General features: G+C 42.1%; 1 protein-coding gene across 1 annotated transcript in view; it reads left to right on the top strand.

Annotated features, from left to right (window-relative positions):
- Positions 1 to 13,983, top strand: part of LARP7 (La ribonucleoprotein 7, transcriptional regulator) — a 36,337-nt gene that overhangs the window by 22,044 nt on the left and 310 nt on the right. The window contains exons 9-13 of the mRNA XM_083174537.1: positions 4,632 to 4,768; positions 7,815 to 7,900; positions 9,629 to 9,788; positions 13,049 to 13,140; positions 13,893 to 13,983. The exon at positions 13,893 to 13,983 is cut by the window's right edge and continues 310 nt beyond it. Coding sequence (XP_083030663.1) covers positions 4,632 to 4,768; positions 7,815 to 7,900; positions 9,629 to 9,788; positions 13,049 to 13,140; positions 13,893 to 13,973 — 556 coding nt within the window. The 3' untranslated portion in view covers positions 13,974 to 13,983. The remainder of the gene's footprint in view (positions 1 to 4,631; positions 4,769 to 7,814; positions 7,901 to 9,628; positions 9,789 to 13,048; positions 13,141 to 13,892) is intronic.

The following is a 13,983-nucleotide window of genomic DNA, read 5'->3' as shown; positions in this document are numbered from 1 at the left end:
GTAAGTGCAGAGATCAGCAAATACTGATTTCTGCACTTCTACAAATGGCTCTGTATCAGGCCCTGTGTCCACGGGATGCAGTTTAAATCCCGGCGGTCGGGATCCCGGTGTTCAGAATCCCGACCGCCGAAATCCCGACACTTTCTCCCTCCGTGGGTGTCCACGACACCACTGGAGTGAGAATAAATTAGCGTGCCGAGCGTAGCGAGGCACCGGGCACGCTGCGTGGTGAGCGCAGCGAGCCCGCAAAGGGGGGGCGATCCACGTCCCCCCTTGTCGGGATTTCGGGTCTAGTAACATATGCCATCTGTCAGCCATGACAGGCTTGGCACTGTACGGAAGTGAAGAGTCTAAAAACAACCTGCCAATCGGCTCCTAACTGCCATATTATGGTCTGGTGTGAAAAATTACAATTAGGAGCTGATTGGTTGTTTATCACTCTCCACTTTATCACTTTTTGAAGCTTGGTGTATTTGGCCTTTAGTATCATACAAAACTCAGACTCCATTTTTTAAATGCATAGGCAGCCATATTTTGTGTGTTATTCAATTTAATATGGTTACCGATATTAGGTTTATTTAAGCTGCCCAAAATTATTCTTTAATGTTACGCCCTGTAATCATTTGACAGTTGGGGAAATGGAAATGAATATTACATGGACACATCTTCTTCCATGACAAGTGATGCACCAACACTGTAGGTGAGCCACACACAGTCACCATTGCTAAAGTGCAATTCTTGCTGTGATACCACAGAGGTGCACATTGGCAATAGCCACTGCATGCAGCAGTAGTCTGCAGTTGGCATATGCCCAGCAATATGCATCAGGAGACCATAGCTATAGAAACAGAAAGGCCCCATGTTTCCTGTGCTTGTGACTTCCATCCAGGATACCATGCTTCAACACTTCTTTCTATCTGGATTACAGTATTTATCAGCACTAAAACGTTGGAGCACTTACTCTTTCTTGCAAGATGCAGTAAGCAGCCCAGTGTTGAAGTATAGGAGGGGGGGGGGGGGTGGTATTTTGCAAATGTATTTAAATAGTCTATATGTCAGACTGAAATATACAGTAAGTTTTAAATGCAAGCAAGTCCTAGAACAGTGCACAGTTTTCAGTTCTGTAAGCATATGAGGATGTCCTTCCGTGGTCCAGTCAGTTGATACAGAAACCTTTCTTGATATTTCCATTGTCCACAGTGTTGAACTGTCCTGCCAGAATTGTAAATGTTGGGAAGCAGAATCCCCTGTTATAAATCCATGCAAGTGCTTACTCCACTAAGCTCTTCAGTGCTTATATTGGCACTTTGTGACCATTTCCATCTTCTTTGTCATTTGTGATCTATAGTGATAAAGAAAGGACATTGTTGTGTATATATACGAAAATACATTGAATATATACCAGTAACTCATTATCTGTATAAAACTTGACACTAAAATATAAAGTTAATATTCTAGTGCTACAGCATACTTAGGTTATCAGCGTGTACATATTATGGAATAAGATGATTACTGCAACTCAGACTGGTTGGTTGTTGGAGGCTCACAACTATAATATATAAATGAAGAAGAGTAGTGTTAATAAAGTGAGCCACTGATATTCTACCTTTTGACTTGATGATGACATCATTTACACTGAGGCTTAATAACAGCTTTATCCAGTTACAACAATCTTGAAAAGTGTGAATGACTGAGTTCAGCCTTTATTCCAGGGAATCAGGGCTACAAAATACACACAACGTTTACACAAATATTTTTGAATTGCACATGGCTGCTTGTGGCAAGGGTGATTGTCATTGTGGCAGGTCAGATTCTTTCTATCTAGGATGCAATAGAGACATTATACAGAATCTGGTTACTATGGGCAACGTCACCTCTTTTCATTTTTAGAAGCTTTAGTAACATTTACACCTTCGTATATGTATGATATTTTTCCTCTGGACGGTATATCCTGTATCTAATCTCCCACCTAGAACCAGGGTGCTGCTGATAATGGTTACTCACCTGTGTCTCCTCTCATGTCTTGCTCTCTGGCTTGATATATGGGCTCTGCCTTCCATCCCTGACTTTTATACCTCCATATTACAGTATCTCTGGGATCAAGCTAATGCAGAAGCACCGGTTGGTGCCTCTTTGCTATTGTGATGCACAAAATATGTGCAGAATGAAACCTTTGTGATGGCTGATTTATCCCTATGTCTCATTTGACCAGTGCAAATTGTTAGCATTTAACTCTTCTTATGCCTGGATTTCACTAAAGGACATTCTTCCAGGTGCATTTTGTATGCTAATAAGGACCTGCAAGGGCTAGGGCTCCCAATTAGACTTTACTTCTGTGCTTTCCTGGGGCAAATGTAAACAGGAATGAGCTACTCACAGCCAAGAAAGAGACTGTGACTGCGTACTAGGCTGTGACTGCGTACAAATATTATACACAACTGGGGATTCATTGGAATGTTTTCAAACTTCCATTAACTTTGTGAACCCTTCAAACAATTCAATCTCTTAATTAGCATTGCTCACACTATCTGTCTGTATTGCAGTGACGGTCCTTTTTCTCCAGGTTGTAAACTTGGTTATTATGTGGGAAAACTGTAATAATGCAGCATAGTGCCTATCACAGCAGGAATTCCCAACCTCGGTCCTCAAGGCCTACTTACAGTGTAGATTTTAGTGATATCTAGTCTAAAGCAAAGGTGTTAAAATCAAAATAGCCCACATGTGATGTCCGTTCCCACATATCGGGCAGTGTGTATAGAGAGCTCGCTGCCTGATCCGTCTGTAGATATATCTGTTCGTGTGTACCAAGTTTTAGGCTTCGTCTACACATTGCGTTTTAGCAGGATGCAGTTTTTGGCAGGAATAAAACTAGGGTTTCCCCATATTTTCAGAACCAGCATTGGGTTTTTGGAGCCGGCACTGGTTCCCAAAATACAGGGGACAGATTGAGTGGGGGTCCCCCATATTTTAGGGACCAGTACCGTTCTCCACTAGCAGGGGGTATAATGCCATAGCCAGGATACACACTTGACGGGGTCCTGTGGCCAAAGCATTACCCACCCTAACTGGGAGTTCTTGGGGAGGTGGGGACCCCCAAATAAAGGGGTCCGCCTCTTTAGGACACACCAGGCCTGGGCGGTGGGTGCGGGGTGGATAGCTGGTTTATAAAGTAATATTGTTCTTTAGAGTGGGGATACATGCTGGTACTTGGAAGAACCACATGTTCCAGCACCTGTAATGGTGTGTACACATGGTGAGATCACAGGTCCCTGTTAACAACTGTATTACCTTTGATGTATGGCTGTCTGTTGGATACCTTTTGCCTAGAGAATGGTCCTGTAGGACCGAAACGTTGGAAGGCTTCACATATGGATCATTAAAAACGGGACACCTTGTTCCTGAGAACTACTGGTGATTGAAGTCTAGTGAGTGCTGTTTTCCCTAGCGGAAGTTACTGTATCTACATAGCAGTGCTTGTGCACAGGCACTGCTACTTATACGGCACCCTAGCGGCTACCTCGACACAGGGGTGACAGTGCAGGTCTTGTTTGTAAGTGTGTGTGTGTGTGTGTGTGTGTGTGTGTGTAGATATATAGATAGATATACAGTATATAGGGCCTTATTTTGGTTCATTCTTTCTGACAAAATCCTTCTTAGATGGACAAAACCATGTGCACTGCAGGTGGGGCAGATGTAACATGTGCAGAGAGAATTAGATTTGGGTGGGGTTTTACTTCAAAGTGAGATCTATATTGCAGTGTAAAAATAAAGCAGTCAGTATTTTCCCTGCACAGAAACAAAATTACTCACCCAAATCTAATTCTCTCTGCACATGTTACATCTGCAGTGCACATGGTTTTGTCCATCTAAGAAGGATTTTGTCAGAAAGAATGAACCAAAATAAGGCCCATAGTTATGAAAAAAGGAAAGGTTCAGAGTGCGCTATAGGAGAGAGAATTTCTTATGGTAAAAAAGTTTTTATTAAATTAAATGTACCCTTTTGGGCATAATATTGTGTATATACACAAATTAAAACTCAATACAATCTTGTATGTAGTTCTTCCAACAACATTTGGTGTTAAAATCAAGTATATGTATCAAGCCCGATTGATACATATACTGGATTTTAACACCAAATGTTGTTGGAAGAACTACATACAAGATTGTATTGAGTTTTAATTTGTGTATATACACAATATTATGCCCAAAAGGGTACATTTAATTTAATAAAAACTTTTTTACCATAAGAATTTCTCTCTCCTATAGCGCACTCTGAACCTTTCCTTTTTTCATCTCTAAATATTGTTTATAAAAGTTAATTCTTAACCTCTTTATATAGATATTTATTTTGCTCCAAAAACCTTACTGGTTCCATTTTAGTCACTCCTTGACTCACCCTTTCAGTTACGTTACTGAACTTTTGTTTGGGAGCACCGCCAACCAACACTGCAAGTACATATTTCCATTGCAATTCCCATGTTGGTTTACTCAATGACAGCTCTAACACGAATCTATTGCCAGTGCCAACCCCTATTCCCTTCATATCCCCTTACTGCATTGGTGGCTGCTTAGAGCTGCACTAAAGTTATTGTACTACTCTAGATGACTGTTCTGTGTCCCTTTTTCCACAGGAAAGAATGGATGACGCTGAAGACTGAGTATTTGACACTGCAGCGAGCCAGCATGGCCTCCCTCAAAAAGTCATTAAGTGGAAGAAATGTCTCTACTGCAGGAGAAGTGGAAGCAGAACAGAAAAACATGAAAGACGGTAATAGTTATGTGAAGTTAAATCTTTTCCGTCGCTTGTGCTTGTAGTCTTGGTCGTGGGTTGGTTTTTGCAGGTCCAGTGAGATTGATGCAACACTGTGGTTAATACACTTAAGTGCGTTTGTATAATGAAGCTGTCCTATATTACAGAATACAGGATCCAAATACAAATGGCAATTCAGTGTACCTGCAGCAAACCCATTGAGATTGTCACCTGAAAACTGACATTTATTATTTATGGCCAAATTATGCTATTTAAACCCAGCAAAGTGTGTTATTCATTGGGAGGGATGCATCAGGTTCTGCACCATTTCCCATATTTCATCACTATTTGTACACCTGCTCATAATGTGTCCTACGTATTTTTTTTGTATTTTATTATATTAACCATTAATGGCAGGGGAGGCACTGCCTCCCCTGACTGCACCTTCCTGTGTAATAGTCATTTTCTATCACATTCTTTACTGTACACAAGCATTTTTACATGACCAAGGTAATTCCATGCATTATGCGGGCTTACAATATTCTGGGGGGAAAAATAAAGATGGAGTGAGGGTACTTTCTCCCTTTCCCATAGTAATTGCAGAAATGTATAGCAAATTGAATGTATCTTGCCATTTGAGCATGTGGTAGCGTATCTGGCACGACATCGCAGTTTTCTCCCCAGATTGTGAGTAGCTGTGCATCATATTATATCTACACACTTCTGTACCATCCGATACATTTTATTTGAAATTTAGCTGAAGAAACTTTGTAAAAGTTAATATTGAAATGTAAAATGCACAACAGCTACTGTAAATAATGCTTATTGGTTGTCTTGTCACTATGCATAAAAAGGATTCTTCTGCACATCTTTTACACAATAGAAGAGCAGGTTATATAAAACCGCTTTGTGTTTAACATGCTTTCTGTGCAGTATTGCACGAATATGCAAGCTTGTCTTCAGAAAACGTAGAGCGTATTGAATGCTAACTACTTAGGTTTGCACTGGAACATACAGTACATCTGCAGGAATGAGGGGCTTGGCATGCTGTGTACAGGAACAAGTAAGCGTATGCAGTGTGGGTACACATACTGTAGTATGCTCATCATACACAGGGCTACAAAACATACATGAGACCAGTGCTTATCCCTGCAGTCTCATGTCCACATAAACATGAGTGCCAGGGTCTTAACATGGAATAATGCCAGTATGTTCATTGACAAATCTCCCTATACTGGACAGAACATCATTACGGTCAAGCTCTCCACACAAGTACAGATACCGTATTCTGGTTTGGTCATTTATCACCGTAATTGACAGGCAATCTGGTCCTTAGTGGAACCTAAAACTATTGTATTTGATATTGCATGTTTTCAATCGCATTCTGGCTGTGGATCTTTTAAAATGTGTCTCCGTAATTAATAAATTCCTGCTGGGGGGAAAGCCGCTCAGTGCATACACACTGAGCGGCTTTCCCCCTGCCCGACGTTGTCAGCAGGGGGAGAACCGCTTTGCATAGCGCAGTGTTATGAAAAGCCGTCCTCAAAGCCGCTCATCTGCTGGTGTTACCAGCAGATAAGCGTCTTTCCCGGCGATGATGCAGAAGCGTGCAGCAGCACTCATCGCCGGGCCATACACCCTAGGTGGCTTTGAGCTGAAAGCAGCTCAAACTTGCTGTTTTGAGAGGCTTTCAGTTCAGTCGCCCAGTGTGTATGGGCCTTTAGGGTTCCCGTAGGACTGCCATCAATCATGAACTGTAATACCCATCACATTTTGTTGCAATGGTTGCAAGTTGAATTTGCCAACTGTTTGCAGAGATCATATACCTGTCATTTAAAGAGGTCGTCCTGCAATTATTATTGCTGGGGCTATAGAAGCTGCCTGGATTCAATCTAATACACAGAGCGGTGGAATTTACACATAATAGGATCTGATAAAATTACTTAGTTGTATAATAACAAAACTAGTGTGGAAAAATCCAAAATTTTGGTTGCACATCTTACTCCATCATGGTCTGCAATGGAAGTGGTTAAAAATCAGAAGTAGCCTTAGCCAATTATTACGTTTTGAAGATTTTAAGATTTATAGCCTGTAATGTCTTTAGTTTAGTTTAAACCATTACTTATACTACAGGAAACAATTATTAGAATCCATACATTTTTTTTTTTTTTCGTTTTATAGGAAACAAGAAAAAGTATAGTTAAAAAGAAATATATATATATTTATTTATTAACAGTTTCTTATATAGCGCACACAAATTCCGCAGCGCTTTACAGAGCATAGTTATAATCAAAAACACATAACAAATTACAGTACAAGACAGTTTAGGACAAGTACATGGTTAATATGGATAGTTGCATCAGGGGACAGGACACTGAAGCAATCATCAGGGTGGCAGAGGTTTATATATTCTAAGAAAGGCACATGAGGAGAGAGGGCCCTGCCCGTGAGAGCTTACATTCTAAAAAGGGAGGGTTAGACAGACAGTGGTGACACAGAAGGGAAAGAAGTGGGCATAAACAGTAGGTTAGGATGAGAGATGGTCAGGTTTTATGCAGGAGGGTGGGAAGGGGTCAGCTTAGTCTTTGATATTTTAAGTCTAAAAAAGCGCTGGGTCATCCAAGAGTAGACAGCAGAGAGACAGTTGGAGATATGAGTGAGGATAGAGGGAGAGAGATCAGGAGAGGAGAGGTAGATTTCAGTGTTATCAGCATAGATGTGATAGCGGAAGTCAAGTGAGCACATAAGCTCACCCAGAGAGGACGTATAGAGAAAGAGAAGAAGAGGGCCAAGAATAAAATGTTGGGGGACACCTACTATCAATGGAAGAGCAGGAGAGGTGAGGTCATTAGAGATACAGCTGGTCATTTTCAAAAAGGACCGTGCAAGTACAAGCATTAACAGTGATAGTAAAAGTTGTTTGCAGATGTGAAATGATGATATTATGGTTGAATTGCCAGATTAAGCAGCCAGGAGTAGTATGTTGTGTGAATGAATTTAACTCACATATATATTTATTTATATTGTCGTGGTACATTTGTTCTCATATTTATTTGTCTTCTAGTGGAAACACTAGGACCTCAGTTCGTTAGTGGTGTTATTGTGAAGATTACCAGTATGGATCCACTGCCGAGTCGCAAATTTATAAAGGTAACACTTTTTTTTTTGCTTACAGATTCTATTTATTTATTTATTAGCAGTTTCTTTTACAGCGCAACAGTTTCCGTTGTGCTTTACAGACAGAATTGGGTTGTTACAGACAGTCAAATAGTAGGAGGGCCCTGCTCGCAAGCTTACAATCTATATTACATTAGCTCAGTGTGGGTTGTCACCATAGCTTACATAATAATGCCACAAAGCTTTAAATCTGCTAATACACTGGCCAATACTGCTACTTGATTCTGGTGACTGGATTAATGTCCACTTTAGCCATATATGTATTTTTTTGCTGCAATGGACCAATGATGACAGAAGTTGACCAGATAACCTCTTCCTATTTATAGATCACTTAGAGCTAGCTCAAACAAACACTATTTAACTCAATCTATTTACTGGTCATGGAGATAGCAGTAGAACATGGTCTAATACGCTATACACTAGGGTGACTTGTCCTAAGGACAAATCAGCCCTAATTTCCCCTGAGCTTCCCCGGCGGCTCCCCGGGGGAGCTTGATAACATTTGGCACTTGATGTGCCATTTTTTACATGTGATAAATCGGATGCGATTTATCACATGTAAAAATCCGGTGAGCTGCAGGGGAGATAGCGGTCCGTGGGAGCGGGGACCGGTCCGAGGGGGGGCGGGAGCGGTCAGTAGCAGGCTGGGAGTGGGGACCGGTCCGGGGAGGGGCAGGAGCAGGCTGTGAGTGGGGACCGGTCCGGGGGAGCGGCGTGAGATGTAGCGGCAGGGAGGGGGGACCGCGGCGCAGAGCAGAGAGACCGGGGGCGCGGCGGGAGAATAGAAAGAAATCCTATTCAAAAGACTGGGCGGCCGCTGATTGGCTGTGAACTCAGCCAATCAGCAGCCGCCCAGTCTTTTGAATAGGATGGTTTCTATTCTCCCGCTCGCCGTGGGGACCGCAGAGCAGCGGGAGAATAGAAACCATCCTATTCAAAAGATTGAGCGACAGCTGATTGGCTGAGTTCACAGCCAATCAGCGGCCGCCCAGTCTTTTGAATAGGATTTCTTTCTATTCTCCCGCCACGCCCCCGGTCTCTCTGCTCTGCGCCGCGGTCCCCCTTCCCTGCCTGCCGCTACATCTCACGCCGCTCCCCCGGACCTGTCCCCACTCACAGCCTGCTACTGCCCCTCCCCGGACCGGTCTCCACTCCCAGCCTGCTCCTGCCACTCCCCCAGATGGCTGCACATGATTTATCCTATGTGCAGACCGTCCGACATCCGGATCTGATCCGATGCGCATGGGACCGCACATCGGATCAGATGTCATACCGTACGCAATTTGGCCAATTTCACCCGATTTTTGGCCCAATCCTCCAGAATTGGGTGAAATAGGGGCCAAATCGTGTATGGGGGCCTGAACACCATGTGCTGAAGAGTGTTCTCTTTTACACTCTTATCAGGAGACTTTTGGTGTAGAAATAAATGTTATGTACGGTATATTTATGTGGGTAATTGATTGCTATTGTCTTTTCACCAATCATTGCTGGCTATGACAAACTGATGCATAGTAAGTAAACCCACAGGACTATTTGTAATCTTGAGAAACAATGATAGCATAAAGGGTCACGGAAAGGAATTCTATCCTCCTAAAAGTGATATTTAGAGGCTTCTTACTGCATTGATGAGAATACAGTTTTCTAAAAGTAATATATGTAAAAAAAATAATAATAATAAAAAGTGTTTCCCACACATTACAGGATGCATTGTCTGGGGTGTGTGAAGTTGTCTATGTGGATATGCTGGAGGGTGACACAGAGTGTCATGTTCGCTTTAAGTCTCCTGAGGATGCTCAGACAGTCCTGAAAGCTGGCTCTGATCTGCAGAGCAAGCACAACTGGAAGCTTCTCATCCTTTCTGGTAAGTGCTTGTTAAGCAGCATCAGCTCCCTGACAAAGAGTGATGAAAGGAAACAACATGTGTTACGTTTTACCAATGTGCCCAAAACAATAGGCTATTGTGATTACTTTGTTGATACTGTGCTATGCTGAAATCAATAGTATTTTGTAACCAATGCCTAGAGCACCCTGAATCTGTGCATTAAATCATTGATGACCTAGGTACTGTATTTTGTACTTTTGTGTGCATGTTCTGATCTCTATTTTACATTGTAGTTGTAGCATTTTAACAGATGTGTTTTTTTTTCCCCTTTTTATTTGCACCTGTAAAGCTCCATACACACGGAGCGATTGGTCGATGAGCGATATATCGCTCAGCTACCAAATTGCTGAGTGTCCCATTTTCATCGGCAACCAGTGATTGTCATTAATGAAAACGAGACACTCTGCCAGGGGAAGCCGCTGGTTGCAAGAGCATGCTCCTGTGACCAGCGACCACTTCGGGGCTGGTCGCAGGAGCGCGCTCCCAGCAACAGTTGCCCCATGTGTACGGGGTTTTAGAAGTGTAGAGCTGTGTCCACACGGTGCAATATGATCGCTGGCAATATATTGCTCAGTGTCCTGTTTTCATCAGCGACCAGAGATGGTCGCTGACAGGGGAAGTTGGTGGACGTAGGAGCATGCTCTTCCGACCAGCGTCCATTAGGGGGCTGAAAACGGGAGCACGCACCCGGCGATTTATCGCCGGTGCACACTCCAATCGCTGGCAATATGGGCGCTCAGCGACCATATTGCCAGCGATTTTTGCCCATGTGTACACAGTTTAACTTTTCTTTTCATTTCATCAATATATTCCCAGAAATATTTCACAGTTTAACTTCTTCTCACAAATATTTTTCCTTTGGTTTGAGGGCCAAACATGAAAGTACTTTTTTACTTAATTATTAAGAATTGAAGAATAGAGTCTCTTCTGCTGTAATTTTATTATTTGCATGTGCATAATATGTATATGCATACACACACAAATGTATTAACCCTCTGAGTGCCAAGGGAATTTGTCAATATAGGTGTGAAAATTGCCAAGCAAACCTTTTTATTAACCCCTTTGAGTACCAGCATTGTTGTGAGAGATCCTCAAAATATCTGTTAAAATACCAGCGTCACTCTCATCGGCTGTTTGGGGGATTTTTGGGTGCAATATTTAACTAAACTTCAATTTAATTGACTTGGCTGTATTTGTATTTATACTAAAAGAACAGTCGCTGTGAGCGATGCTGACGTTTTTAGCAGATATTTTGAGGATTGCTCACAGCAACGTTAGCACTCAAAGGGTTAAAGCAGTCACAGAGGTACGACGGCAAAGCATTATCAGGCAAGAAAATTGACTTGGCAGTGTGCAATTCTGTGTATATATAATAAGCAAGATGTAGATTATATAAAATATACATGTGTTACTTTTATACATAGTAAAATACCTCAGTAGGAATTTGGGAATGGCATGATCTTAGATGCACACCTATTCATTTTGTTTATACCATGCCAAAAATTATTCATGTTACGGTTATGAGACTCCTTTTTTTTTTAAGTCTCCTCCTTGTGTAATTTATGTGTACCTTGGTAACCATATTACTGAACTGCAATAGGGGGGTTCTAATTGGCGATTGCTTTTCAGACTGCAGGCTTAGATGAAAGTATTATATATAGCAGACAGAATTATTACTGGATAGTTTGATGCTAGATGTGACCAGTGCTAGTTTTATTCTCATGGTAAATCTAGTAGAAGATTTTTTTTTTTTTCCCAGTAAATATTATTATTATTGTTATCATCATCATCATTTATTTATTTATATGGTGCCACAAAGGTTCTGCAGTACCTGACGACAATACATAGATGAGTGAAAAACAAGAAAATAACTAGAGTACAAGGCAAATTAGTACAAGTACATAATATAGAGAGTTGCAGTAGGGGACAGGACAATGACACAATTATCAGGGTGGCAGAGATACATTCTAAGAAAAGCCTATCTTGTAATCTGCATATATTGCCTTGCTAGTCAGCATGTGGTGCTCCCGCTGCTGTGGAACAAACATCCCGCATGACCTGTCCCTGTTTTAGCATGCCCTAACAGCAAAACTCTCTAGCAGGGGATTCTGGGAAGTGTAGATTTACAGCAGCTGTGGTGCCATGTGTTGCCTGTCCTGTATTACAGTTACATATAGTTGAGTATGGGTAGGAACTCAGGAGTATGGGTGTTACTAAGACCTGATCGTTTCTCTGCTAATTTTCAGAGACTTGCCATTGGGTAATTGCTGCCTAGCCAGAGTGGTATCCCGCCCTGTGCATGCCTGCGAATCGATGTGCAGGACTTGCAAATGGCTTGCAAAAATTATGCCATTTGGCGATTAGCAGCAAATCAAGACGCTCACCTCTGCGCATAGACCAGGACTTACTCGGCGGCTGCGATAGATACAGGCTGATCGGGGCCAGAACTGACCTTACACGTCTTCCCTTCAAACGCCTGGGCACGCCTGCATTTTTCCCTGACACTCCAGGAAATGTCCAGTTACCATCCACAAATAACGGCTTTCTGTCAGACAACTTGCGTACGGGCAGTGATAAAAAAAAAGTAGCAGGATGGCCTCGTACATGCGTACTACGAGCCATATGCATGCGCAGTCGTTTGATTATCGCCCGGCCTGCAAATTTGCAGCTGTATGATCAGTTCTGAATAACCCCCCCTCTGGCCACAAAGGCTATCTGTATAGGCATTTCATGTGATTCCCACAGTACATGCATGCAACAAATCCTAGATACGTTCTCTATTCTCCATAGTGTCAGATTTACTGCTCATAGCTTCTATAAAAATAATCAAACGTGCAGCTTTTTCTTAGGGGTAACAGATGCGATAATGTGAGAGAGCTATAAAATAGTATTACAAGTATATATTGTGCTGTGAAATTGCTCTAGGATCAATAATGGTAGTTTGTTGCCACCTCTGCATAATACAGCTAATTCCCCAAGTCACTAAAGTTGTTGGCGAGAGTTTGGTAAGCTGTTGTGTTATAGAATTGACACACCCGCCCATCATCCACATTACACTGCCCATTACACTATTTTACATAATAAACACAACATCTCCTTATCTCTATAAAAAAAATACACATATTCCAGCCCAGTATCTGATTGCATCACCTAGAGAGACATCCCAAGAGACCTAGAGAGACATCCCAAGTTGTTCTAATAATTACTAAATGTAATATTTTCTTATGTCGTTCTTCTAGGAGACAGCGAGCAGAGATACTGGCAGAAAATCTTGGTGGACAGGCAGGCAAAGCTAAATAGACCACGTGAAAAGAAACGTGGGACTGAAAAGGTAATTTTATTGTGTGGGTTATCCACAAATAACTTGCCGTGTATCAATCTCTCTCTGCTGTTCATGTTCCATTTCATGTCTGTCCGCTCTGTGTGCTCATACAGTGTTGTGTGGTAGTGGATCTCTGATTCAGATATAAGATAAATCATTTTTGTAGCTGTTTTCCCCTGGCATTCGTTTGTTCCTCTCAAACTCTGCCACTTGTCCATCTCCACATATTAAAATTTTTATTTGGCTGCATTGACGAATCCCTAGCATTCTGGCTTAGGTGTCCCCAGCCATAGCACAGAGGACTAGTACACACAGAGAGAACACAGCAGCTATCACATTTTTCTAACCATTTCAAACTACAATTGGGAATGGTAACCTTGCCCAAAGCATGGCAAGCAAAGTGGTACACCAGTACCGCTTTTTCATTGCCCAAAATATCCTGGGTTATTTCACATGAATTCCCATGTATTGTGCAGTAAAAACACGCTGTTGAACACAGTTGAAATTACGCTGGTCAATCTACTCAGAATTTGGACCTGGGTAGCGAGCAGGGTAGAACACTGATTCAAACCGCCTTGTGGTGCAGTGTAAACAGGTATTCTGGGTCGATGCAATCAGAGACCCGTTCACAGCAATTAAACAGCCTTCACTGGGAGCTGATCTCATCTCGCCGGGTCCGGCTCAGGACCCGCTTAAGGAAAAATGCAATAGTTTCTGCTGTCTGAATATACTTGTAATTGTTTTTTTTTTTTTTTTTGCAGTTGGTTGCCAAAGCAGAAAAGATAAGGCTTGCCAAAACACAGGAAGCCAGCAAACACATCCGCTTCTGCGATGGAACCTGAGACATAAGAA

Source organism: Crinia signifera, chromosome 1, assembly GCF_055691185.1.
Source record: "Crinia signifera chromosome 1, ASM5569118v1, whole genome shotgun sequence".
Lineage (NCBI taxonomy): Eukaryota > Metazoa > Chordata > Amphibia > Anura > Myobatrachidae > Crinia > Crinia signifera.
This window is presented reverse-complemented; position numbering and strand designations above follow the sequence as displayed.